At 48.0% G+C, this 24,278-nt stretch overlaps 12 protein-coding genes across 12 annotated transcripts; 1 reads left to right on the top strand and 11 right to left on the bottom strand.

Annotated features, from left to right (window-relative positions):
- Positions 1 to 55: 55 nt before the first annotated feature.
- Positions 56 to 1,001, bottom strand: LY89DRAFT_209157 (uncharacterized protein). The gene is made up of 3 exons (XM_018205850.1): positions 565 to 1,001; positions 140 to 512; positions 56 to 76 (listed from the first exon to the last, which is right to left on the bottom strand). The coding sequence occupies exons 1-2, from the start codon at positions 877 to 879 to the stop codon at positions 276 to 278; spliced, it is 552 nt and encodes a 183-aa protein (XP_018066860.1). The 5' UTR covers positions 880 to 1,001; the 3' UTR covers positions 56 to 76; positions 140 to 275.
- On the bottom strand, positions 1,002 to 2,124 carry LY89DRAFT_209156 (uncharacterized protein). Its single transcript, XM_018205849.1, has 2 exons — positions 1,498 to 2,124; positions 1,002 to 1,450 (listed from the first exon to the last, which is right to left on the bottom strand). The coding sequence occupies exons 1-2, from the start codon at positions 1,868 to 1,870 to the stop codon at positions 1,125 to 1,127; spliced, it is 699 nt and encodes a 232-aa protein (XP_018066859.1). The 5' UTR covers positions 1,871 to 2,124; the 3' UTR covers positions 1,002 to 1,124.
- Positions 2,125 to 2,637: 513 nt separating this feature from the next.
- On the bottom strand, positions 2,638 to 3,127 carry LY89DRAFT_722103 (uncharacterized protein; the record flags this gene model as incomplete). Its single annotated transcript, XM_018218706.1, has 1 exon — positions 2,638 to 3,127. One exon carries the CDS (start codon positions 3,125 to 3,127, stop codon positions 2,726 to 2,728), a length of 402 nt encoding a protein of 133 aa, XP_018066858.1. The 3' UTR covers positions 2,638 to 2,725.
- LY89DRAFT_209154 (uncharacterized protein) lies at positions 3,062 to 4,122 on the bottom strand. The gene is made up of 2 exons (XM_018205848.1): positions 3,991 to 4,122; positions 3,062 to 3,932 (listed from the first exon to the last, which is right to left on the bottom strand). The coding sequence occupies exon 2, from the start codon at positions 3,886 to 3,888 to the stop codon at positions 3,289 to 3,291; it is 600 nt and encodes a 199-aa protein (XP_018066857.1). The 5' UTR covers positions 3,889 to 3,932; positions 3,991 to 4,122; the 3' UTR covers positions 3,062 to 3,288.
- An 847-nt stretch (positions 4,123 to 4,969) lies between these two features.
- On the bottom strand, positions 4,970 to 6,987 carry LY89DRAFT_738284 (amidase; the record flags this gene model as incomplete). Its single annotated transcript, XM_018220355.1, has 6 exons — positions 4,970 to 5,094; positions 5,142 to 5,323; positions 5,382 to 5,653; positions 5,700 to 6,404; positions 6,496 to 6,666; positions 6,718 to 6,987. 6 exons carry the CDS (start codon positions 6,985 to 6,987, stop codon positions 4,970 to 4,972), a joined length of 1,725 nt encoding a protein of 574 aa, XP_018066856.1.
- On the bottom strand, positions 6,826 to 8,401 carry LY89DRAFT_209124 (uncharacterized protein). Its single transcript, XM_018205847.1, has 2 exons — positions 8,022 to 8,401; positions 6,826 to 7,929 (listed from the first exon to the last, which is right to left on the bottom strand). The coding sequence occupies exons 1-2, from the start codon at positions 8,275 to 8,277 to the stop codon at positions 7,172 to 7,174; spliced, it is 1,014 nt and encodes a 337-aa protein (XP_018066855.1). The 5' UTR covers positions 8,278 to 8,401; the 3' UTR covers positions 6,826 to 7,171.
- Positions 8,402 to 8,498: 97 nt separating this feature from the next.
- On the top strand, positions 8,499 to 10,352 carry LY89DRAFT_722101 (cell division control protein 2). Its single transcript, XM_018218705.1, has 3 exons — positions 8,499 to 8,804; positions 8,881 to 9,556; positions 9,605 to 10,352. The coding sequence occupies exons 1-3, from the start codon at positions 8,768 to 8,770 to the stop codon at positions 9,891 to 9,893; spliced, it is 1,002 nt and encodes a 333-aa protein (XP_018066854.1). The 5' UTR covers positions 8,499 to 8,767; the 3' UTR covers positions 9,894 to 10,352.
- Positions 10,163 to 11,131, bottom strand: LY89DRAFT_688177 (uncharacterized protein). The gene is made up of 2 exons (XM_018215653.1): positions 10,917 to 11,131; positions 10,163 to 10,854 (listed from the first exon to the last, which is right to left on the bottom strand). The coding sequence occupies exon 2, from the start codon at positions 10,687 to 10,689 to the stop codon at positions 10,516 to 10,518; it is 174 nt and encodes a 57-aa protein (XP_018066853.1). The 5' UTR covers positions 10,690 to 10,854; positions 10,917 to 11,131; the 3' UTR covers positions 10,163 to 10,515.
- Positions 11,132 to 12,711: 1,580 nt separating this feature from the next.
- Positions 12,712 to 13,579, bottom strand: LY89DRAFT_785843 (riboflavin kinase; the record flags this gene model as incomplete). The annotated part of the gene is made up of 2 exons (XM_018222929.1): positions 13,305 to 13,579; positions 12,712 to 13,242 (listed from the first exon to the last, which is right to left on the bottom strand). Exons 1-2 carry the CDS (start codon positions 13,422 to 13,424, stop codon positions 12,712 to 12,714), a joined length of 651 nt encoding a protein of 216 aa, XP_018066852.1. The 5' UTR covers positions 13,425 to 13,579.
- A 567-nt stretch (positions 13,580 to 14,146) lies between these two features.
- LY89DRAFT_593120 (uncharacterized protein) lies at positions 14,147 to 16,354 on the bottom strand (the record flags this gene model as incomplete). Its single annotated transcript, XM_018209732.1, has 2 exons — positions 14,147 to 15,984; positions 16,081 to 16,354. The coding sequence occupies 2 exons, from the start codon at positions 16,352 to 16,354 to the stop codon at positions 14,147 to 14,149; spliced, it is 2,112 nt and encodes a 703-aa protein (XP_018066851.1).
- A 2,321-nt stretch (positions 16,355 to 18,675) lies between these two features.
- Positions 18,676 to 20,042, bottom strand: LY89DRAFT_688172 (MFS general substrate transporter). The gene is made up of 4 exons (XM_018215652.1): positions 19,513 to 20,042; positions 19,105 to 19,211; positions 18,994 to 19,044; positions 18,676 to 18,936 (listed from the first exon to the last, which is right to left on the bottom strand). Exons 1-4 carry the CDS (start codon positions 19,959 to 19,961, stop codon positions 18,827 to 18,829), a joined length of 717 nt encoding a protein of 238 aa, XP_018066850.1. The 5' UTR covers positions 19,962 to 20,042; the 3' UTR covers positions 18,676 to 18,826.
- Positions 20,043 to 22,812: 2,770 nt separating this feature from the next.
- LY89DRAFT_722097 (uncharacterized protein) lies at positions 22,813 to 24,032 on the bottom strand (the record flags this gene model as incomplete). The annotated part of the gene is made up of 2 exons (XM_018218704.1): positions 22,813 to 22,935; positions 23,013 to 24,032. The coding sequence occupies 2 exons, from the start codon at positions 24,030 to 24,032 to the stop codon at positions 22,813 to 22,815; spliced, it is 1,143 nt and encodes a 380-aa protein (XP_018066849.1).
- Between the last annotated feature and the right edge of the window lie 246 nt (positions 24,033 to 24,278).

Raw genomic sequence — 24,278 nt, 5'->3', positions numbered from 1 at the left:
TTCGGCTGCGTTATCAAGCTATGTTTTCTGAGGTGGTTGTTGAGATCCATGTCCATCCAGCCCATAGGTAATACATCTGTGTAAGCGTCAGTACATCAGCCAAGAGCGCTTGGGAGGAAAGTGGACAATCTGCACGTACCACAACAAGTGTGGCGACTGCAAATACAGAACAGAGACTCTCGAAATCACCAAAATGGATGCACTAGGATATTTGTATATTTGTCTCTGATGGGAGATTCTATAAACAGACTTGCTCCGTGTGTCAGTCTCACGATCTATTTCCTGGCGTCAGTCCCGCTTTTGAGATCTGGTATGTGTGGAGTAGGTGCGCCATCACTCCTTCTGTTTAGGCCGGGAAGCTCAACAGATTTCTTCTCCTCTTTGCCAGCCTTCCTGCAGCCCCTCTCGGTTGGCTGAGTACTGGATTCCTTCGTCCATGGAAAGTATTGACCCAAATTGCTCATGCGATCAGCCCATCTCTCTTCGTCGAATGCACCCAAAGTCCAGCACACCTTTAAGGCACAAGTTAGAGAAGAGCACTAAGGACATTGCCTTTTCACGTACCACAGTGGCCCTACCAGCGACGGAAATTATACCCCCTACAACGAAAAGGCGCGAGTTGTCCTGCAGAGCATTATTCAGGAGTCTCCGAGAATCTTGAAATCTCCGCTGCTCATTTTGTCCCAGGCTCGACGTCGGTTTGAGGTTCAGTGATCTCTTCACGGATGTGGAGAAAGCATGCCGCCTCGAATGGAGAGGAGAAACTTGAAGCGCCGACAAGACTTGCGATTGTGGCCGACTTCGCGAAAGACGTACTTGAACTTGCAAAAGCTTGAGAAGTCCCTGTTGTGCGAGACGTGGACGAGTAAGTGAAAGCATGTTTGCTGCGTCTGAATGTCAAAAGCTCCGGAAGCATTGCGTTTTAGGGTCCGATGTTCTAAGTGGAATGTGATACATGATATTCCTCGCATAAGCCATACAACGCTCTTTCCGATCTCTTCCGATGTTTCTAAAGCGGAGATCTGCTTCCAGAGAATTTACGCAAATCAGATTCCTTCACGGGCCAAAAGACTGCCGTTTCTTCTTCTCGTTCGAGTTGTCCTTGACTTGAACCCTAGCCACAGCTAGGACTGGCTTTTCGGCTGGCTCTTCGACATCTCCACCGGTGCTTCGTTTCTCCGTCGAGCTGCCTCAAGCGTTTCTCTGATTCGAACAGAAGTTTCTTGGACCTTAGATCTCATTTCATTCATCAGGACGGGCTCCATTACTGTCGCTACCTGTACATCTAGCTCGGTATATGGGTAGCTCTTGTACAATGCGAGAAACTGTCTATGTCGCTCCGCCTGCTGATGCTGTCTACAGTGCTCCTTCCAGCATTTCAGCATCGGCCTTTGAGTCATATTCTGGGACGGAGGCGCAGCAGGACTTCCAGTTCCATTGGATCCCATCGCTGGATTATGGTCAGATATAGATCTTTGCTAAGGAGATTGTCCGTACCATAACCCGCAACTCCCCCAAGAATGAGCAACAAAAGTCCTACAAACGGAATTATGTTGTCCGAACCAGAATTCGCAGAACTAGCAACTCTTTTGTAGTCTTCCTTGTTACCCTCTTCAGCCCGTCTCGATGTTGTGGAAAATGCGTTCGATCTTCGCAATGGAGTTATCGGCCTGAATACGCTTGATGGGCGTGCGAGGCTAGCCTGGAATGACGCTCGAGACAGTTGTAGAAGTCTATGATATTCCCTTCGTGTTGTCGACAATGAGATTGATCTGAGAAGGGATCTGCCATGACTGTGAAACTTGAAGGATGGAGGATGGTTGAGTAGTCTCGAGCATACAAAGGAACCAGAGTATGCAAGAGACAACATCTTGGATAATTAAACTGTGAGGATGCTGATTTGGATAGAAATTGTTGAGAGGCTAGATGCACAGGGAAGGATAAGAAGGAGAGATCACTGAATGTTTCGCTGTCAGTCCCGATTCATTCCGGAGAGGCACGCAGAGCTCGTGACCTCGACATGTCTCATCCCCTTGCATACACTTAGAGCTCTATTCATTATGTGACCGTGTCGGATATTTGCTGCAGCACTTAGAGCGGAGCACCTCAAAACCAAGATTACAGCAGATTTCTGCCAGTATTTACGAATACATTCACGTATCTCGAACGAAGCACATAGGCATCCGACTACGATGTCCCAATATTTCCAAGTTCCTCTTTTCTTCACTGCCCATGGTATGCCAGAAATTCTCTAACGCCACGGACGATGTAAATAACATCAAACCAAAGCTTGCTTATGAACTCTTCCTCGCATGTAGAGAATCTATTTCTTGATTGGAATCGACCTTCTTTTCCTCTCCCACCTTGCTTGATATTCTAGTACATATGCTGGGTTGAATTGGGCCCGTTTTCGCATCCGAATCTGCAGCTTATCATGCTTTATCAGAATCATCGTTACTATACTACTAGCTTCACCCATCAACTTATCTTGACAGCCCTGACAAAACCCCGACTTGCCAACAAACTCGCCATATTGCTCCGCATGAGCTCGGATGATGTCACGATCGAGTCTCCTTTCCTCCAGATGTAACATCAGCCTCTTCCATTCGGACCATGTGATCTGTTGACGTATCATGAGTTGTCCTTCAATTTCCCCATCCCATCCACGGTTGTCGGGTCCACATTTCTGCTCGTACATGAACGTGGCGAACTTGTCTCTGAAATGTTATGCCTTTTCTTCCTCTCCATCTCCTCCACAGAAGCCAAGTCTCTCTATCCAGTCGTCGTATGAAGGTAAACCAAAAGCATCGGTCCAGTCCTCCATTTCACTTATTCTCATTTCCACCCAGAAGGCCGCAGTAGTAGTCAAAGCAATGCTGATGACTCCAGCGGAAACAGTAAACCTAAACCCATACATCGAGGATTGCTCTGGCGGCTTGGATGCTTTGTTCACAATGTCGTCTCTCGTCGAGGTCTTGGAGAATGTAGCCTTTCTTAAACGGTAGCGCTGGAATTTGAGTTTTTGTATACCCACGGAAGGGAGAAAGAGTCGAGATCGATGGTCTTGTATGGCTGAACGTTGCAGCTGGACGGAGAAACTGTCGAGGTCGAAGATTTTTTTTAACATGATGTAACAATAGTTGAAGAGAAGGAAGAACCAGGAAGATAAGATGTTGTCTACGAAATCAGTCCAGCCATCAAATGAAAAACTGTCCTAAGAATGTGATTTTTGATAATTTACTGTACAGTAAAGGATAAGCGAAGAGTAGTCACCATCTCTTATATCGCTCAACTTCTCTGTTCCGCCCTAAGCTCATCGTGGCAGAACAGAGACATCGCGCTATCCACCTTCCGAAGGATCCTCTTGGTTTTCCTAGGTAGCTTCGTCCTGTAGACAAACTCCCGGTATCGCTTTTCAGTATCCTTTCTGGCCTTTCGAGGTTCGGACGCGCGCCTCTCTTGCTCGCTAGGTCCTGCCAACAAAATCAAGCTGGGCAAGATAATTGCAAGACCCAGAAAACTCGTTATGACTAATGTAAGTATTATGACTATTGGTGTAACAATAACCTTCCAGCAAACCCAAATAATAGCGCACACGGCGACAGTGCTTGTCACACCTCCAACACCAGCGAATACTGTTGGGACTACTTTCGGAGGTGGGGAAGTAGGTGGGAATGAGGACGGCAGTCTCGGGGCACCAAGTCGCTTGGTCGACGTCGGGAAGCTCATTTGGGCGGATGGTGACACACAAGAAGAAGATGATGGCATCAAGACTGGCGAACGTATGCTGACGAGTAGACTACTGGATCTGCGAAGCTCGGTGGGAAGGCAACGAATCCGGCTTCTCGAGATGTGTGGCAGCGCCGACTGGCGAAGGATAGAAAGCATCCTGGACACGGAAGCGAAGGACGTATATGATTACAATACGGGAGCTGTTGTTGACAGAAAGTGGTCAGCTGCTGGACTGGGAAATATAGTAGGTATGCCTACCTCAGAGTTTCGAGGATACGGCTAATACCTTGAGAGCGAAGAGAAGATTCAAGTCCATGAATCACCTGGGAGGTTGTTGCGCTTCGCGAAGGCGAGCTAACTCCTCGTCTTTGAATCTGTACAAAAGCTGCAATATCTCTGGACCGTCCAAACTCGCACGTTCCTCGGCCGAAAGCCCTGCTCTATCCAAATACTTCTTCAAACCCCCTTCTCGTTTCTGTTGTGGTTTGTTCCCTTCCCGTACGAACGCCAACACTTGATAAAGAACGGCGCCTGAAAGACTGAATGACGTGAAGCACAGCGCGACTATGTCTTCCTTGTTGAGTCCTGTAGCCGGGGATGTACAAGTGCTCGTATGGCAGATGTTTTTGGTACTCGTCCAGGGAATCGACGTCTTGATATTCGTATGCGGGTTGCGAGTCTTTAGTCTGCTTAAAGTCAAGCAACGGCCGAGCATGCTGAAAACATAAGAAGTTGAGTATATTCATAAGGAAAGCGGTGAAGGATGACCTGAAAGAAGGGTTGCTGTGTCGAGAATGTGATTTGTGACAGCTTCATGCAATTATGCAGCCACGAAATGCCACCAACATTGATTCGGGAAGGGTCGGAAAGGGATAACGATGCTCTCATAGCTCCGTGACCCCCTCACTCGTAGGCTTCACATGAGACCAGCTTCTACATGGCAGAATCGCACCTGGTCTAACTTATCTAGATATTTTCTCTCCTCGTCCGAGAATTGCATACTATCCCGCCATTCTTGATGTCGTTCCTCTGTCCTATTCCTCTTTAAAACAGTGTGATATCAAACTTCTCAAGTCAATCGATATGCGAGTTTGTGTTGTTTGAGCAGAAAAAGTTCCAAAATATAAAATTAAGAAAGGAGGTGCTACAATTTCAGCCTGAGTTACAAGAGCATATGCAGCCACAAAGTAAGGAGAGCGACGAACTCGGGACTTTGACAAAAATGTAATTGATCAGGCTATACCACGTGCTTACCCAGAGCATCTCCAAGAATCTCCGTGATCGTAAGGATCTTCTCTTCCTGTAACCTGCGTCCAACGATCTGGACCGCGACATGCGCCCGGTCATAAAGCTCCGGATCATCTATACAGATCAGTAAACCACCTCGCTTCAAAGAGTACTTAACTTACAAGCCAAGAAAACCTTCTCATCTTGATCATTCAACGGCTTGTATCCCTCATCCACAACATCAATACTCTTATCTACCAACGTAACCGGTAGAACCGCCGACGTATAATCGACCATATTGACCCAGGTGCTCAATCCTGGCATAACACGTTTAGCCTTCAAAGTCCCACTTCCAAATTTTGCCCTGTCAAAATAGCATAAATCAGCATCACGCTCAGGACAACGTACCGTAGTAGCTATACATATCTGGTCTCGCAGCAGCAAATGGGGCTAAGGGTGCAATGACGGCGTCGATCGGACGACCTGTGCCTGTGAGTTCAGCAGTGCTATTCCAGTACTCCATGTACTCTTTCTGGTAGGCACGTTTGGCGACGTTGTTGGCTGCAATTTGAGAAGCTGTATATTCGTCTTTCAAAGTTCCGTAGGTCGAGGTGATTTGGCTAGCCATTGGCTCACCAGAGAGAGCGAATGCAGCATGGACATCAGCTCCTCCATCATAGATCCATGTTTTGAACTGCAATTGTAAGCATATATCTGCCTTCGAAGATGGATCAACGCACGGCAATCTCTAAGCAGCGTTTATGAGAAGGCGGGGCCCACTCGAAAACCTTGTGTCCCAGCTTTTCGGCAGTCTTGACAACGATATCAATTGCTCTTCGAACAGGTGGTTGACAATTGACGATTCCGTCCCCTTTCGAGATGCCGAAAGCCAATTGCCCGCCACCACTACCCTTGACAATGTCTAGCACAGCTTGCTCTTGCTCGTCCCGCCAAGGAATCTCAGCGACAAGAGGATCGTGCAACCACGGTTGCTGTTCCAGAAGACCTTTGATGACAAGTTTCAGAGCGCCAACAGAGGTTGCGATCGGGCCCACCACTGAAAGAATGGAGTTCTGCCCATCCATACTGTTTGCCATTCCTTCATACGGGAGTCTCCCACTTGATGGACGAATGCCATACAAGCCATTAAATGCAGCAGGAATACGGATGCTGCCGCCGATGTCAGTTCCAAAGCCGACTGGGCTTCCTTTCAATCCGATCAGAGCTCCTTCGCCTCCTGAGCTACCACCACAAGCGAGGTTACGGTTCTTGGGGTTCCATGTATAACCGATGATATTGTTCACGGTCTCGCCAGCCATCAATGTGTGTGGAACGCTAGTCTTGCAGTACAGAATTGCTCCAAGGTTTCGTAGCTCTCTGACCATCTCGCTTTCGAAGACTTTCTCTTTGTTGGTTCCTTTCTTCCCTTCAAAAGTACCGATCCACTGGAAGAAATTAGCTCGTGCCATTGCTCATATCCCGCGGATTTGATGAAGCTATCATAATCAAGTGTCTCTCACAAGAGAAATGACTTACTCCAACATATCCCATAGTTGTCTCGACATCTTTGACATGAAACTGGTCCTTCAGACTGACCGGCAAGCCGTGAAGCGGTCCGATCGGTTTCCCATGCTTTGCATAATATTCATCCAGGGCCTGCGCATCAGCTATTGCAGCATCAAAAAAAATCTCATGGAGACAGTTGACCTTTGAAAGTTAGAAAGTTTACTTCTCAAAAGAATCAACAGCTTGACACACCATCTGATGAGCTAAAGCGGCCCGGTGACAGAAAGCTTCGGCCACATCCCGAGCCTTCCACTTTGCCGAAATTGTGTTCTTGACAATACCAACTGCATCAGTTTCGGTAATTTCAATCTCAGCAGGAGAAAGAAACTGTTGGATATATTTTCCAGTGACGTCTCGCTGCTCCGTTGCAGGCGGAACAGGAGAGGGTAACAGCCAAGCTTTAGGGATTAGTCCAATAACGGATTCCCGTTTTTCTTTTGCCAAAGTTTGCCATTCAACCATTTTGTCGGTGCTGTCAAAAAGAAATTACTTTTCAGATTCAGATTGAATGAGACGAGTTCAACGCATTATCTGAACGAAATGCTGGTTTGTGTTTGTCATGATAGCCTTATCATGGAGGGGTAGCTTCGTGGCGCTATGCACCCCGGCATACGTTCAAAAGTGGGAGAACCTGCATTTAGCTGTCTTAATCGCCCAAGAACTTCATGGAAGCCACACTTGTTGATCCTCGCATTTGACGAACATTGAGATTGATTCTCTTATTTGACATCCAACCTTCCCATTTTGGGAATTCTTCCTCTGGCCAGTTCGAAAGATAGGCCGGGCATGTACCAGCAACAATCTTCGGAACTGCATGCCAGGCAAAGCGTGATTTCCCTGTCATGTAAAGTGCATCTCCGGATCGCAGTCGGAGGACTGCTGAATGTGTTTCCCCTGACTTCTCATCATGAAGTCCAACTAAAAAGATAGCATCGCAGCCTAAGCTCACGCCTACCAGTCCTTTATCAACCTCTTCGCTAACATCCCGATGCAAGCTCAAGGTGTCTCCTGGAGAATAAAGATTGACGATAGCTGCCTGAGGCTCCATATCCGTAAAGATATTTCTAATGAGCGCAGCGACATCTTGAGGGAACCTAGGAGGCTCTTCTGATGGATAGACCTTGTTGGTCCAGTCATACTGTCCCCCAAGAGTGACCCATCGGACTTTCTTTTCCAGAGCAGCTTTGACACTTAGTGGTTTGTGCACTTTCGCATCTTTAGGATGGAGAGCAATGCTGGCTGGAGGTGCAGAGAAGAACGAGGGGTTCTCAGTAGGATAAGAAACATCATAATGTAGATGCAAATTGGTTTTATGTCTCGGGTCTGATAGATCTCGATGCAATAAGCGTGAAAGCAGCTCTTTCTGAACAGAGGGAGGCAGCAACGAGGGTAGGACAAACAAGCCTAACAAAAGTCAGAACAATAGCAAAGCATATCGATTTTTCTAACAAACTACCACTCAGCAGGTATGTGGGGTAATAAATCAAAATACCTACCTGGCAGATCTTTAAACCCATAAATCGGTGTAAGTTCCAAATGTTGGTCGAGAGGGAGCCCGGAAAAGTCTTCAAATGCAGACTGGAGACGAGACTTCGGTACGCTTCCCAAAAACTCTGTCTCACCAGAAGCAATATCAAGTTGATTTATTGATTCTATAGATGATCTTTTCCATGATTTGAAGAGGTCTTTTAATGTTTGAGGGGGTGCTTCATGAGGGTCGAGATGGTTATGTTCCGAGGTGGCAAGATCCATCTCGAGTCCCAGAATCAGAAGGCGCGATTTGTATCACAGCCCAAAACAAAACAGAAAATTTCGAGCTTGAAATGTATTCTCATAAACAGAAGATGACGAAATGAAATCAAAAGAAAGTTGCAATCACCAATGTTGCGCGGCGGAGATGTGAGCCGGACTTCAGCCTTGAATTTTTTAGCGAGCCAGCATTTCGCGTTCTCCATGTTGACTTTCGCGCCAAACTTTTGTTTATTATTGACAACGCAGCGACACTTCGACCTTCAACCCCAGGACCTCGACGACAAAACCGTTTCGACTCTCGAGCACGACAATTCCATTTTCGACCTTCGACTCCTGTAACGATTCCCTTGCGACCTCGATGCCGATTTAGTCAACAAAGACTACCCCTCCTTAGGTTCACCGCCCCCACCACGACCCTCGAGAAGCAGATTTACCTGCATCCATTACTCCTCCACACTCCTTTGAATCTCAGCAATCGACATATTCCACCATGGAGAACTACCAGAAGTTGGAGAAGATTGGAGAAGGTTAGTCAATGCCTGCAGCCGAGCCGCATAGTCCCATGCACGACGCGGCCTCCCTTGCTTACTTTGTTCTGCGCAGGCACATACGGTGTCGTCTACAAGGCTCGAGATCTCCTTCATCCAGGACGAATTGTTGCGCTCAAGAAGATCCGTCTTGAGGCAGAGGATGAAGGAGTGCCTAGTACCGCCATTCGCGAGATCTCTCTCCTTAAGGAGATGAACGACCCGAACATCGTCCGCCTCTTCAACATCGTACATGCCGATGGCCACAAGCTATACCTAGTTTTCGAGTTCCTCGACCTCGACTTGAAGAAATATATGGAAGCTCTTCCTGTCAGTGATGGTGGCAGAGGCAAGGCACTGCCCGAGGGCTCTGGTCCAGACTTGGGACGTCTTGGGTTGGGAGACGCGATGGTTAAGAAGTTCATGAGCCAATTGTGTGAGGGTGTTAGGTATTGCCATAGCCATCGCATCTTGCACCGTGATCTCAAGCCGCAGAACCTTCTGATTGACCGTGAAGGCAATCTCAAGTTGGCTGATTTCGGTCTTGCGCGTGCCTTTGGTGTCCCCCTGCGCACATACACTCACGAGGTTGTTACTCTGTGGTATCGATCCCCAGAGATCTTGCTTGGTGGCCGACAATACTCTACTGGTGTTGATATGTGGTCTGTCGGATGTATTTTTGCTGAGATGTGCACCCGAAAACCTCTCTTCCCAGGAGATTCCGAGATTGACGAGATTTTCAAGATCTTCAAGTACGCACTCTACCCCCTTTTTTCGCAGACCTCTGTTAACGTTTTCAGGCTTCTAGGTACACCAACTGAAGCCGACTGGCCAGGAGTCAGTGACAAGACCTGCTTTCCCGATTTCAAGACATCGTTTCCTAAATGGATCCGTGACGAGTCAATCCCATTGTGCTCGAATCTTGACGAGAAGGGACTTGACCTCCTCGAACACATGCTCGTCTATGATCCTGCCGGCCGTATCTCTGCTAAGCAGGCATGCATGCACCCCTATTTCGAGGAAGGTAGCTCCGCATACTCTCGACGTGGCTTAGGACCAACTTATGAAGCCAGTAATGGCTACCACTAGATACCTCCAACGAGGAAGGATGATTTGATGGGGAACGAGTGACTATGAGACATAGCTTAGCACATCATGGCTTAAGCTTGGATAGAGACGAGGCGCAGAAAAACGGGTACGAAGAGCTTTGCCAGCTACTCATCTTGGAGTAGCTCTGGGAAACTCTGCCATTACATGCTTTCTTTTGTTAGGTGGGATGGATGGATGGATACATGGCTGGTGGGACCTGGTAGCATGGGGCGGATTGGCGTCTATCTGGGGATTTCTTCAATGCTCGGATTGTCATCATTGCTTGCCTCCTATACTTGTAGTGTACAGAAAACCTTGCGCTGCTTCTTTTTATTTCTTCATCGTACTACATTTTCCCGCTGTCTGTAATGGAATCGCAAAAACCCGAAATCATCATCCATGAGAATGTGTATGTATGTATGTATGTAATCTTTCATTCTTATCGAAATCGATACTCCTTCCAAGAGGATATCTACTGCTGTATAAACCAATCCTATCCACAACGCCATGCCATGCCACGTAATCTATATATACACCGAAAAATGCCCGCCCCATCTTTTCATATCAACAGTCATTATCTCATCTCGTCCAAACTTCCTTTTTCCCATTCCTCTCAAGAAGATCAATCATCAACCAAACTCCTCGAACTCCCGCTCCCGCTCCCGCTGCCGCTACTACTGCTCACGACGCTGCCGCGCGCGATGGACACCAGTCTGTAGATGGCGAAGGCGATCAGGGTGAGGATGACGAAGAGGACGACGATTATTATCGCTATCACGTCGTTTTCTTGTGTCATTTTCGCGGTCCGTGGGGTTTGGGTGTTATGTTGTGCGTGGAGGGATGTTGGCTGGTGAGATGGTGTTGGGCAGGTGGTTGTGAGGTGTGTGTGCTTGTGTGCTTGTGCGGTGAGGAAGATTCGTGTCGGGTGATGGAATAGATGGAATTGAGAAGTAGATAATATCTGCCAGCAAGTCAGCTCTCATCCTATCTCCTCTCATCATCGCATCGGGTTGGTTGACATACCTCTCTCTCTTCAATCGTCAACAACAACAAGGCTGAACCAAACAAACAACCTTCTCTCTGTCTGCTGAGTATTTCTCAAGTCGTAACTTTCGTCAATGGTAAAATCGTATGAAGAAGAAAGAGAACTCCTCCTACCTCGAGCACGAAGCTCTTGTAGTAGTGATCCTCGACCCAACCTCGCTGCTGTCCTGCCATCTTCTTTTTTTTCTGTCGATGCGTTGGTGGTGAGGGAAGGCTGGTCGCAGGGGTGGTTTTAGGGATGGCGGGTACGCTAGAGGGGCGTGCGTTTAGTGGGTCGGGTCGGGTTGGGTGTTTGGAACTTAGAACTTCGGTTTTTGGGTGAGTTTGGGATGGGGAATTTTGTATGCGATAAAGTTATTAATGAAGAAACATTTATTTTTATTGATGTATCCAATACTCCATCAGGTCGGCAGATCCAGATCCGTCAGGTTTTATCACGAAAAGTGCATCCAAACCTCACGATGCAAATCCTCGCTTAATCCTCCAGAACACCAACCCCCCCCCCTTTTCATGTCTCACTCACTCACTTGGTACTTCTTACAAACGCCTCCCAATCCCAATCCAGAATCCACAACACCTGCAACATCCCGATTCCCCTGTCCCGGCTGTCTGTCTTACCACAAATCCGGATCTCGATGCAGATGTATGTTCCCGCTGCTGCTGCTGCGGGGCCACGTGTAGTATTCTCCTTTTGTTTGTTGGTTTAGGGATTGAGGGGTGGTGAATCTGTGTCTGGGTGAGAGTGATTGAGTAAGTTCGTCCTGAATCAGGGTATATTTGTTGGTAAGTATTGTCCGTACATTGTAGATCGTCCAGAGATTAAGTATATCTATTGTTCGTACAGTGTAAGTTGTCTGGAAACTTGTTACATTTGTAGTAAATATTGTTCGTACAATATAAGTGATCCAGAGATTAAGTACATCTATTGTTCGTGTAGTCTAACTCGTCGGAAACATGGTATATTTGTGAATCTCGCCTCTTGAAAGTGAATACCGTCCCTAAAAAGCAGAAACTATCCCCAAAAAGTGAATATGGCTAGAAGGTGAATGAGAATCAGTCACAGCGGGCCGAGTCAGATCGGCGCGGAGTCTATATAAACTCCGTCTTCTACCCTCTTTGTCTTCTTCTTCATACCGATAACAACCATGTACAGTGAGCTACATCGGTTGGCCGTCTGTGTGGCCCTGTGTAGCCGGGTTCTCACGCGGCGCCGGGCTTGAGTATTTTCTTTGTCAGAATTTGGGAGTTGTGTAACTTTGCTCGATGTTGGGGTTGTCAATCTTTGTGTTATTGTCAATCATTGTGCTGTTGTCATCTATTGTGCTATTGCCAAGTCAAAAAGATGTCGTCTTGTTAATATTCTTGTTGTCGGGTTTTTGTTGCGTTTATAGATTGAAAATCAGATAGACAAAACGAGCATGTAGTCTGTGATAGTTACTCAACTTTGGACTATTATTTTACTCTCGCTAAACACTCTCTTCTTATTAGTTACTTTTTCTTGTTAATCACTCTCCTTTTTTTGATCACTCTCATCTTGTAGATTACTCTCCCCTTGCTAACTATTCTCCTTTTATTAGCCACTTTACTCTTCATAATCACTCTTCTTGTAACCCTATTTGAAATCTCCCCAAGTTTTCAAATCTTCTCAAGCTTTCAAACCACAACATCTCATTAAAAACAGACTTGCTTCAATTCCCAATAATCTATATCCCATTTCTCTATCCTTTCCACGCCAAACCACCAAAACCGCACACACACCCACCCTCCCTCATTTTCAAAGCACACTCTCCCCCCTCCCCTCTTCCTCCTCCCCCCACAACCACCCATCCACCCCCGCCTCCCTATTTCCCCACCTCTCCCTCCCCAAACTCCGTCCCGTAACCTCAATATCACACCCAATATCCTCGACCAACTTCCCCAAACTCTCATAATCATACTCGGGCCTAATGTACCCCAACACCACAACCCTCATCTCGCACCCATAAAAGTCCCTCCCGAACCCATGCATGACATGCACCTCTGCACTTCTCACCGTATTGCCATAGAACGGGTTGAACCCGATACTCATCACCATTGGGTAGATCCTCCATCCCTCCTTCTGCTTCGCGGGCGGGACCTGCACCGCTGCGGACGGGTACGGGACAGTGGTTGGGAAGGTGGTTGATGAGATTTCGGGCCCGGAGGGGGAGAGGGAGGGGTGGTCGGGCGGGAGTTGGATGGAGGACCAGCCGAAGTAGACGCCGGAGTCTGCGGAGGCGATCCAGGGCGCTGTGTCGACGGGGAGGTTTGCGGTGGGGATTCCGAGCTTTGGGGTGGTTAGCGTTCTGTTGAAAGGGGGAGGAGAGGAGAGGAGAGGAGAGGACGAACTTCTTTACTGCCGCGTCCGAAGCCTTGGACGACTTGCCCGCCCATGCGGAGGGGGAAGGGTTTCGTGGGTCCGCTGTCGTCGCCGATGATTTCTGGTCGAGGGGCGTCGGGGCGTCGCATTTTGGTGGATTACTTTTGAGGATGTTCGGGCTCTTCTGATCTAGAGTCTCTTAACAATTAATCGCTGAGGGAATGCCGATGAGGTGGTGAGTAATAAAGCGGATAGTGAGTTGTGTTGAAGATGGAGGGGTTGAAAGATAAATTGAAGGTGGGCTGGATTTCTGCAAGGCTGTCATACATCATTATTGCGGAAGGATGTTTGACCCGACCCGACAACGGGCGCGAGGCTGAACTCTTCCTCCCGTCACTCTCAAACCACCCCTCACAAATTCATAATCACAAACCTCACAATCACAACTCATTCACCAACCAAAATAATCTTTACAAGGCATCACATAATTTTGTATTGAAGAAAACAAGCATGTACGCGGCCCCCCTCCTTTCGGAAGAAGGACCAATGCAAATATCCACACCACGCAGCCATCTCATCGTATGGTCATTCTCTCCCATGCAATATGTGAGTGAAAACCCTCCAAAAAAGACACAAGAAAGCCAGAACGCCACCCAAGCTCATTGCAGAGCGTCATATCCTGTAAGTTTCCCATTTCCTTCCATGCATAACCCCCAGCCAAGCCTATGCCCAATTCAATATAAAAACGTCATCGGAAACCGTTCTTCGCCGTGCCCATGCAGTGTTTCTGTGTATGTCGTGTTGATTTTCCTTCTCTGGTTCGATTGAATCAGCTACGGGGTTTAGATGCAAGGTAGGAACTGTAGCATAGTTAGCATTGCATCTTGAGATGAAGCGCAGAGGAAGTACTCACGTTCATAACAATCAACATCGGGATATCAAAAACATCCCTCTTGACCGTCCAACAATAACTACAATCCATCTTCCCATCTTTCTCCAACCTGCCAATTCCATGTTCGCCATCAATCTCTCTTACTCTATTCCCCATTCCACCAATACCACCACTCACTTCTCTCTTCTTATTTCTATTGATCTCCTCTTGTTTCTGCTCTGGCGACTGGCTTTCTCCGTCTTTGGTCTGGTATTTGAGTAACCTACATCGTGTCGTAACGCTTCCTCTAGTATCTGCGAACGCCAATCGAGCAAAGTCTTCGTAGAACTCTATCACACTGTCATCATCTAATAGTTCGGCAAGGAATACCGGCTGAGGTCTTCCTTCCTTCGTCTGCTGTTCCGACAAGCTGAGTGGTCGCATCCTGGGAGTTGCCAGACCAGCTCGACCTGTATTGTTGAGACTATTCAGTCCAGAGCTCTCAGAACTACTCTTCCCGGTGTTGATATTCAGATTTGGTTCTTTGCCAAGTAAGACATCTTTCTTCCAGCCAGTCAAGAGTGTAAACTCCTTATTCACAGCTGCGACTTCGCCTGTTCGACGACATACTAGAGTCGGTGTACAGCAGTTGAGCATGAAGTCCTCGTACTCGAAAAGAGTCCGTTGGAAACACTTCTCCATGAAGATCAAATCTTGTCGATTCAGAGTCTTCGTACACGAGATGAATGATGGCCGGATAGAAGCTAGTGATTTGGCGATTCGAAGAGTCTTTGTGGCAGAAAAGCGGCGTTGGAGGAAAGCCGTGAGGCTATGAAAGCCAGACGTATAGGGATAGGGCTCATGGACGGTATCGTAGATTGATGAAGGATCTCGAGTACGTTTGCCAAGAACAGCGGCGGGCCCAAACTTGCCTGACATGGACTTTGTGTCTTGTCGCTTTGCAGGTCTTTGGGAGGCGCTAGAAGGATGTGGTGTTGTGCTTGGCGTGTAGTTCGTCGTTGTCGGTGAACTATCAAAACCCATGCCACTTGCCCCTGGACTTGCATCTGTGCTCGGACTGTGGTGACTCGTAGGACCAGCTGCAATAGCGTATGCATGCGGTAGACCGTGGTGAACGTATGGCATCTGGAAATCTTGCATCACATCCTGCCCATACAATCCTCCATACTGGTTCATGTTGTTGCCGAAGACGGCTCCATTATTGAAGCTCACATCGCCCATTCCTTGCGAAGAAATTGATCCAGACTGGTCTTTCGGTGGTGTTTCAGCAGATCCTGAAGCCATGTGTCCTAACATGCCAAACTCCAATGCACCGTAGTGGTTGCCAAAATTCAAGCCCTCGAGGTCAAAGTTGAATAGAGCCGGATTGCTGGGATCAAACAATGCCCCGCCAAATGGCTGTACATCATTGGATACTTGAGGCATTGATAAACTCTGCAATGAGTTCTGTCGATTCAGTTGCTGGAATGTTGGAGATATCGGAGACTGTTGACTGCCATAAGACAATCTCGACTGAAGTGGAGGAGGCATAGGATTCTGCTGAGTTGTGAAGATGGGATATGATGGTGAAGTATCGGCCTGCGTGAAGAACCCTCCACCGACGTTCGGTGAAGTTTCTGATGTAGTGGTATTGATTACGGTGGGCCCGTTGTTGCTTGTTCTGTTATTGCTGTTGACTTGATTGTAATTCGGGCCTAAAACAGGTCGAAGAGCTTCTGGAGGAGCATCGTGGAGATACTTTGCCTTCTTTCTGACACCATCTTGACAAGCATCAGCGAGACCACGCTTGATACAACGTTGACAAGGACGCTCATCACCTAGGCAGAACGTTAAAATTTATACTTCTGACAGAGAGCAAAGACCGCGGGGTGGTTGGAGAGGGTCCCAGCTGCAGGGAAAAGAAGCAAACATACCACATGTCAAGTGAGCTCTTTGACAGGCAAAGCAAGCTCGTCTTGCTTTCTTCCTCCTCGGCCTCAATGGATCTTTCGGATCAAGCTTTGGCTTTGTTGCTGTCGATCCGGCCGCCTTGCCATTCTCATCAACGTTGAACTTCTGCTCGGCCATATCCGAATTATCGTCCTCCTCTTTGCCTACAACATCGGGCTCTTGCTCATGATCACTATACTCATTCTCCGAGGCGCCATCCGAAACCTCAGGATCATCTACCTCAGTATCTCCCGACATGCTGTCTTATATTAACCCACTTTAGGGTTATCTTGTCCACGACTAGGTCGAGCCTGCGAAACCACACCTCGTCAACTCAAATCAATAAGAACCCCAGTCGATTTCTCCCTCGCCAATAGCCCAGGAAGGTGCCCTGCCGCAGGAGGCTCCGTCACACAAGACGCAGAGCAGGGAGGCAAGGGTTGGTGGGTGCCGTGAGCCGCTCGGTGGTGCACGAACAATGCACACCTTGTTTCCCTTCACCCACACACAGTTCAGCTTCCCAGAAGCGAAACCTCGAAATATCCCCCAATCTCTCAATCTGGAGTCCGGTTCCAGAGAATGTGTGATTTTCCCCACGGCGCTCAAACAAACGGTCTTACCCGTCTATCCCTAGCAACCCAACTGGCACTCGATTCTATCTTCCCGAAAATACCTTTTCAATGCGCCGCCACCCACAAGCGGATAACTCCCAGAAAAGGGCACCGCAAAAGCACGTACCCGCAAATATTCTGACTCCCACCCACGTTTCGCCGCGTGCCTACTTGCACACAGGCACGCGTTCGCATGCAGCTCCTCTCTGGTGGTGGTTCCTCCTATCCTCTTCCTGTTCCCTCTCTCAGCTTTCCCAAACCCTCACTCAGCTTAGTCCCACCCAACTCCCAATTGCCAATCACTTGTGTATTTCCCCAACTGAGAAGGTAGCAACGCAACCGCACGACGTCCCTCGCACGACACCAGAGAGCCACGTCTCTGATTGCCAATCGGCGATCAATACAGCCGGCTCCTCTGCTCCTCTTGCACCCCACTTCTACTCTCTCGAGAGCAGACCAGGGATCACGCGCCCCCAAGCCTCGAATCTTGGGTGACTCCGCCGCGGGCTGGGAGGGCTTGCGTAATTGGGAAGGAAAGGCTTCAATGCCTGCTGCGTCTGCGTCTATCTCTGCTGCTTCGGCCTTGCACCTCCTCAATGCTGTGCAACGCGATTCTGCTGCAGCTATCCGACACTAGTGTCCTTCTCTCGCTGCAAATATGGCATTGATGCCCAGTCAAGGATCTGGGGGTTCGTATCGTATCGTATCGTTTTGTTCCAATGGCCGAGAGCTGTAGCTGTATCTAGAGGTGGATTAGGGACTCGCAGGAATATTGTCCGACTAGTGACAGGAGTGGTAACTCGCTCTTCTCGACATAGGGTAGGAGGGTAGGATGGAGGAGGTCGTGAAAATAGGGGGGAAGGAATTTCGAGTGTTGCTGAGCAATTGAGAAAGGTCAATTAGAGCTGAGGATGTTGGAGGGTGGAGAGGCGGGGTTAGCGTCGAGGAGAAAGTTCAAATTTCGACTTGGGCGGATTATGCGCACAGCTTCCCTCTGATACTGTACTTGACGGCACGGGAAGGCCGCGCTTGGAAGATTTTTGGGAGACAAGAGGCGTAGGTAGTATCACGATTTGAAATTGAGAGATGTGTTTGGGAATGTCTCTTTGCGCGTGGCAGCACGTTGTGGTGGTTGCGCAAAGTGGAATAAATTTCTTTGCTCGCAGCAGAGGCAATTCAGGAAGAGTCTCAGTCAGAGCTTTGGGTTTGCCTCGCTCCGGGCGACAGGCTCCTTCCTCAGCCACACCTCTCCACCATCGCTTACACTTTCTGCATACAGGACCGCCAGGGTACCCAACGCAATCTTCTCTGTTGATGATTTGTTTACAGTTAAAAAAAAGTCGAGCAATAATGATCTCAGTAGCAGAAGGTAGAGAATGTGATACCCATTCCAATGGGACAATCCAGACCCAGCAGCAGCAGGTCGTCGTCGCACAAATATTACAAATGCGAGGTCACATGCCCTTCCCATCTCTCCTTGTCCTTGGTTCCAGGATGTGAGCATTGGGTTGTGAGTGAACGTGCAATCCTGGACAACCAGAACGCCACGATCGCCCATCCGCGACAGGAAAATTGATTGGGAGGAAAACGAGGGATGTTACTCGGCATCTCGGTAATGGTAACGAGAGACGAGGCATTTCTTGCTCTGCATGGAGGGACGGCATCGGAGTTGCTCTCTCTCTTGTGTTTGTGTGTTATGATTGCGGTATGGGGGTGTGAAGAGAAGCCACTGCGATTGGGACGCTTTGCGATCGAGGCGCAGAGTGAAAGGGGCAATCACGTTGTGGGGGATTTTTTGAGTTTCAGCAGTCATGGTTCGTGGCTTTTGTGTTTTGCTGTCAGATGACCGCTGGGACTGGAGTTGGTTATGCTGTGCGACGGTAACCTTCTGCAGGGACCTGGGGTCATGGTATTGGGATTTCGGTTGAATCGAAACAGGTCTCAAACAGATGATGGGTGGGGTGTGGACGATGGTAATGCGGTATAGATTCATTTTGGTTTCCTATAATTTCGCCCTTTTGATGTTGTATAAAATCTCGCTATGCCTGTCGAACATCTAGAAGTCTAGAAGTATCGCAAATCTAACATCTACCATATATATAGAAAGAAAATATTTAGATCAACCTGTCGCAAAGCGACTCTTTCCTCTAATCTTCTTCCCATATTTGAAAAAGAGATATGGGAAGGGCATCATGGCTACAGTCAAGAAAGCCAGAAGACTCGTAGCCCCTGAAGTTCACAAAGTCAGCAATTGCCTAATGAAGATCCTTCAACAGAGATGCTCACATTGATCGCCCAACTTGTGATACATTTGCACACCGAATAGGGGGAAGACGGCTATTGGATCATCAGCTTTCGAATCGTAGGGAACGTGACAAATCTTGAGGTTCTACATACCACCAAAGCTGGACCTCGCAAAGCTATTGGCGGCCAAGGCAGAGGCCGCATACAGCGGATAAGCATCAACCAAGAAGGTGAAAACGCCACTGAAGACCAGCAATGTCCTACGCGTTCCATGTTAGCCATCTGATGCCACTCTTGTGTGACGGCACGTGCATATGTAATGCATCATGTATGTGTGATATACAGAAAGTGCTCTGATTTCCAAGCCGTGATGAAAGGCTACAGTATGAGTGTGGAAGAAGAGTAAAACTTCTGCAAGGGAGTTGAAGCCATAATCATCGAAGCTGAGAGTCGAGATGCAGGTACGCCGCTCGTGTTGAACGCCACTTGCGCTCGAGCGTAGCCATCACGCCGCAGATCGAAAGCCTTGTCTGAAAGCGGGATGTTGAAGAAATGACTTACCCAATTCCAAAAATACACGAGCCGATAATAGGCACAATCCAGTGGACCGAACTGTAAGTCGTCCATGCGAACATGAAGAGACCTGTAGGTACGAGAATAGCGCCCGCGATCGCGGGCGGCAGTCGATACTCGGGCTCACTCCCGCCGATTTCGCCCGTCCTCTCTTCCCGCTGCTTGATTAGTCTCTGATAGTTCTTGTGCCAGATTGGATCTGTGAACGACCCCAGAACCATGCCAACAAAGATGCCCAGGAATGACATTCCTGTCTGGGACAAAGTAAAGCCATGGTTTCCCTCAAAGACAAGCGGGAAAGCTCCGAAGAACAAATACAATATGCCTAGAAGAATAGCTGAGAATAAGCAGAGGTTGAGTACCATTGGCTCAAATATGAGGAGCTGAGCTGGCCGAAGTAAGGAGTACGCAATGGTTCTGGGTATCGACTTGTTCATTTTCTCCATTGGAGCCTTCCATCGCTCATCTCCGGTCTCTTTGCGAAGCTTTCGAGCTTTATTTCGTAACAGCACAGGATGGTAAGTCTCAGGAACGAAGAGAGCAATCATAGCAAGATTTGTTCCTGACCAGATAAGCAGAACATAGTACGTCCATCTCCAGTACGTGTACTGGTTAATAAAGCCACCAATGAGCGGGCCGATCGATGGCCCGATGAACGGCGATCCCGTGTATATCAGCATGGGAAGCTGAAGCGTCTCCCGATTGAACATGTCTCCCACAGTTCCACCTGCAACGGAAAGGAACGCAGATCCTGAGAGTCCGTCAATGAAGCGTGCAATTAGCATCGTTTGGATGTTGTGGGCCACGGCTGAAGGGATGATCCAGATGATGAACATTGAAAACGAAACAAGATATATGGGACGACGGCCATAGAATTCTCTTTTGCGCAGTCAGTATCTGGATTTAGACGTCGATTGGTCAACTTACGAAAGAGGTCCCAGTAACATTGGGCCAATTCCCAAGCCCATAATGAAGAGGGAAAGACCCAATGTTGCAACTTCCCTCGAAATGTGGAAGTATTTCTCAGTTTGAGCATAAGTCGAAGTGTAAATAGAGGATGTGCATGTCCTGTAATGCAGTCAGCATCATTGAAATATCTCCAACCAATTCCCCAGTCCAGTTTCCTTTTGCAGCCTTTTGCTTATTCTGAGTCCAGCCTAAAACGCCTACCCCGGACGTCCGAACCACGATGCCGTTGAAAAGAACCTCAATCCCCCAACCACAAGAAAATTATATTTACTTACACGCAAAGCGAACTGGCGCTGACGATAATTACTATCAGCCATTTCCTCGCCAATGTCATACTCCTAGGGCACAGCGGATCATCATCACCATTATCCCAGTGAACTTCGAACGGGTCCTTCTCTGCAGCGCCTCCTTCTACATCCCCAGTCTCGCCTTCTGTGGTATCCTCATCGTCATTATCGTCGCATCCATACCCATTATGTGATCTCGTTCGACTGACTGAGCGCAGAGACATCGAGCCTCCTCTTGCGCGGGAATTCGAGCGACTATTTACCCTCGATCCTGTCCCAGATATGGGCGCCCATTCTTTGTTCGTAGGAAGATCGAGCGTCGAATCATCCGTTGGAGAGACCGTCTTGTCTTCATCGTACTTCTCGCTGATATCTGCCATTGTGTTTTTGTCCACCTCTTGGTGCCCTCGACTGGTGGGGTGAAGCTTCAATGTCGTTCGATATCCAAGATTTCCAGCAACAGCATACCATCCGTCCTTAAGCTCTTCATATATCCGTCCAAACGCGCTTGGTAATCTCCATACCACTCATTCAAAGAGAGGTGAGAAAGACATCTCTAAACCCTGCCGCAAAGAATTCCGCACGTTTCCCATGCTCTCCACTCGTCGTCGCCCCTGCTCGTCACTCTTAACTCGGCCGACGGCGACAGCTCTGGCTCCCGCCGCGTCAAGGGAAGACGAGAGGGGAACCACTCTTGACATTTCCGGGTCCAACTCCATGCTTCTGATTCGTCTCATTTGAAATCAAGCTTTGAAAGGGTGGGGTTGTCATGTCCTTAAACCCGATTTATGCCCGAAAGATCTCTTGGCCGACGGAATGTAAGCCCGAAAATGTGCCTCATCAACTCCTTTCTTCATCAGCACTCACAAATACGCCTCCAGCATCTCAATAGCCTATCAATTGGACATTACACTTTCCCAACATGTCTTTGCGCTCAATGTACGTATCATGACATTTCGATGCAAGTGCGTCACTCCAGCTGACCAAGCACAATTGCAGCTTTTCGTTTCTCTCGTGCATAGATTTTCTGCGGCTGCAAGCGAGCGAGCGAGCTCGGCGGCACCAGCCACAGCGCGTAATGGTTGATCCGGGGTGTCGGGAGTTTGAGGAAGGTGACTCGGGAGATGTCGGGTTGGTGCTTGAGGGACTTCTCGAAAGGGAGAGGTTGGAATAGAGTCAGATGTGAGTGATGCTTGGGAAGGCAGGTTCAAGCGAGGGTCTTGAGTGAGTAACAAACACATGTCGAGTGCGGGGTAGTGCCAACCCCTCGCTTGGACAGAGTTTCCCCCTTTTCTGTTTTGGTACTTGGGGTTCAGAAGCGAGGGGATAATGTACGAAGTTGCAATATGACCTATCTTCACCTCAGTGTCAGAGAAGTGGTGAGGACTTAGCAGGGTAGCAATGTTCTAGTTGAAACTAGCATTGCTAGTTTCTTTTTGAAATGGATAGTGGTTACATGCTCACTAAGGAGCACAGAAGCTGTGAGAATACATCTTGAATCTCCGAGGTCTTCTGGGATATTTGAATTTTGAGACAATGAAGTTCACTTATTGCCGACATTCACGACTTCATGATTGTTGATTGCATTTAGGAACTCCTGAGCTATGCTGAACATTCAGATTCTCAACTTTGAACCGCTTTCGTTCTATTCCCAACTTCGCTTCCTTAAGACTTGCTTTTGCTTCGCTCGCAGAGTCCATCCACCAACCCCGCCGTAGTAGTCCTGTTTCGCGCCATCCATCAACCTTTTCTTCTCTTTTCAACTAATCACCTCTGATGATGGATGGCGCGAGCTTCAGGATGATGCTAAGATGAGCTGTTAAGGTAAGTTCTCTTTCGCCCCTCCTCATCCATTGGAACATACCACCTCTGGTCTGCTAATGTTGTTCTTATTGTTTGGATCCACTTGACAAGGTATTTAAACGTAATATCTAACATGACCAGCACAGAACTGACTGTGGAACAGGTTCAGCGGCCAACAGATCATATCGAAGCCGGCCTTCGATTGGCGGTGCCGACTCGATCACATCAATCATGTCGAAACCTTACCGCAGCCGACTCTACCAGATAAAATGATCCGCAACGTCTCCTGTTCAAATACATCATACAAAAAGGCATATACGGGACCCAAAAATTGAGCCGAGTAGTCACCGCCCTGCATCAGTGTTCGTACAAGATTGTTTTGATGAGAAGTACGATATTTCATCCTCGATCCAATTCTGCCTCACTGACCTGGAAGACAGACGCTATGTCTTCCTCAGAAAACGCATCCAGTTGTGGAATCGACAACCAGTCAAAAAACAGATGTGCTTTCCATTCTTCGAAATCAGGCCCTTGCCCAAGATCTTTCCAGACAGTGATTGTGAGTTTCATAGTACAATCAACCTCATGCTTCACACTAGCTTGATATTCAGTCAGACAATATCGGCACCGAAAAAGCTCCCAGCAGATGTTCTCTCCGCAACGCAGTTTCACAGACCATTCCTGCAGTAAAAGATCCGAACACGATGTTTCTATCCAGAGCGTCCCCATTATGGATTCACATCTAAGATGCGGGCATATCCAGAACTCTGTTGAGTGTCGCTCGAAATCTCGACAGATGCCGAAGAAAGTTACGCGTTTTTCGGTGAAGAGGGAACTGTTCTTGATTCGACATCTTACTTCATATTCTCTGACCAAGGACCCGGCGCACCAAGGAAGGCTACTGGTTTTTTCCGACAAGAGATCCAAGAGCTGGCGGGTCCGAGCATCGAAACCAAAGTTGCGGTGATGTTTCATCGTCATCTTGAAGACAGTGCTGCTAAAGTTATCGTGGATATAATCTGTAACCATAGCTTCCCAGTCGCTTCCTAGACAATCCAGCTCAAGCTCCCGCCATCCGCTGCCCTCCATGTATTTCTTGGCATTTTTGATCTCGTGAAGCTTTCTGCAGGGAGTGCAAACAATTTGGCTCGGAAGATCGCATTCTAGAAGATTTAAGAATACTAATCGTTCGTGATCGCAGGTAGCAGTTGCTAGGTTTTCTAGATACTGAGTTCCGAGTAAGAGATAGACGTGTCGACAAGACAAAGAAAATGATACGGCTGATGCGAGAGGAAGATCGTTCGCGATTTGTTGTAGGAGTTCTGTGGGAAGCCTGGCCAGAACTGAATTTTCTAGTGCATTTGGCCTCTGGACATCCGGGCGAATTTGTCGAAAGAAGCGTTTTGTTCTTCGTTGAAGGAGGGTGGATGAATTCTTAGCGGACTCCATTTCGAATGAGGGCGGGTGTGGTATTCGTGATATCGCTGAAAGAAAATGATTAAGGTGTATATCATTAGAAATGTGGAAGGAGCTAAAGAGGCTAGTTAGTATAGTCACATGCTTGGATCGCGGAGAGTAGTACCTAGTGACATCATTGAGACGAGATAGATGAATATACTCGAGACATCAAATGAATATTGTAAGTTCAAAACTCATGGAGTTGCGGGGTTGGGGCGCGCAGAAAGCAGTCCTTTG

The sequence above is a fragment of the Mollisia scopiformis genome (assembly GCF_001500285.1).
Source record: "Mollisia scopiformis unplaced genomic scaffold LY89scaffold_21, whole genome shotgun sequence".
NCBI classification, from domain to species: Eukaryota; Fungi; Ascomycota; class Leotiomycetes; order Helotiales; family Mollisiaceae; genus Mollisia; species Mollisia scopiformis.
Note: the sequence above shows the minus strand (reverse complement) of the source record. Positions and strands in the feature narration are given on the sequence as shown.

Coding starts and splice junctions, on each gene's coding strand:
- LY89DRAFT_209157 (XM_018205850.1), bottom strand. CDS start 879: ATGCTTTCACTTACTCGTCCACGTCTCGCACAACAGGGACTTCTCAAG. Junction 513..564: donor TCGCTGGTAGGGCCACTGTG/GTACGTGAAAAG, acceptor TGTGCCTTAAAG/GTGTGCTGGACTTTGGGTGC.
- LY89DRAFT_209156 (XM_018205849.1), bottom strand. CDS start 1,870: ATGTTGTCTCTTGCATACTCTGGTTCCTTTGTATGCTCGAGACTACTC. Junction 1,451..1,497: donor TGGGGGAGTTGCGGGTTATG/GTACGGACAATC, acceptor ACCATAATCCAG/CGATGGGATCCAATGGAACT.
- LY89DRAFT_209154 (XM_018205848.1), bottom strand. CDS start 3,888: ATGCTTTCTATCCTTCGCCAGTCGGCGCTGCCACACATCTCGAGAAGC.
- LY89DRAFT_209124 (XM_018205847.1), bottom strand. CDS start 8,277: ATGGATCTTGCCACCTCGGAACATAACCATCTCGACCCTCATGAAGCA. Junction 7,930..8,021: donor TGGGTTTAAAGATCTGCCAG/GTAGGTATTTTG, acceptor GACTTTTGTTAG/GCTTGTTTGTCCTACCCTCG.
- LY89DRAFT_722101 (XM_018218705.1), top strand. CDS start 8,768: ATGGAGAACTACCAGAAGTTGGAGAAGATTGGAGAAG. Junction 8,805..8,880: donor GTTGGAGAAGATTGGAGAAG/GTTAGTCAATGC, acceptor TGTTCTGCGCAG/GCACATACGGTGTCGTCTAC. Junction 9,557..9,604: donor GAGATTTTCAAGATCTTCAA/GTACGCACTCTA, acceptor TAACGTTTTCAG/GCTTCTAGGTACACCAACTG.
- LY89DRAFT_688177 (XM_018215653.1), bottom strand. CDS start 10,689: ATGACACAAGAAAACGACGTGATAGCGATAATAATCGTCGTCCTCTTC.
- LY89DRAFT_688172 (XM_018215652.1), bottom strand. CDS start 19,961: ATGAACAAGTCGATACCCAGAACCATTGCGTACTCCTTACTTCGGCCA. Junction 19,212..19,512: donor TCGTGTATTTTTGGAATTGG/GTAAGTCATTTC, acceptor TGGAACGCGTAG/GACATTGCTGGTCTTCAGTG. Junction 18,937..18,993: donor TCACAAGTTGGGCGATCAAT/GTGAGCATCTCT, acceptor TGTGAACTTCAG/GGGCTACGAGTCTTCTGGCT.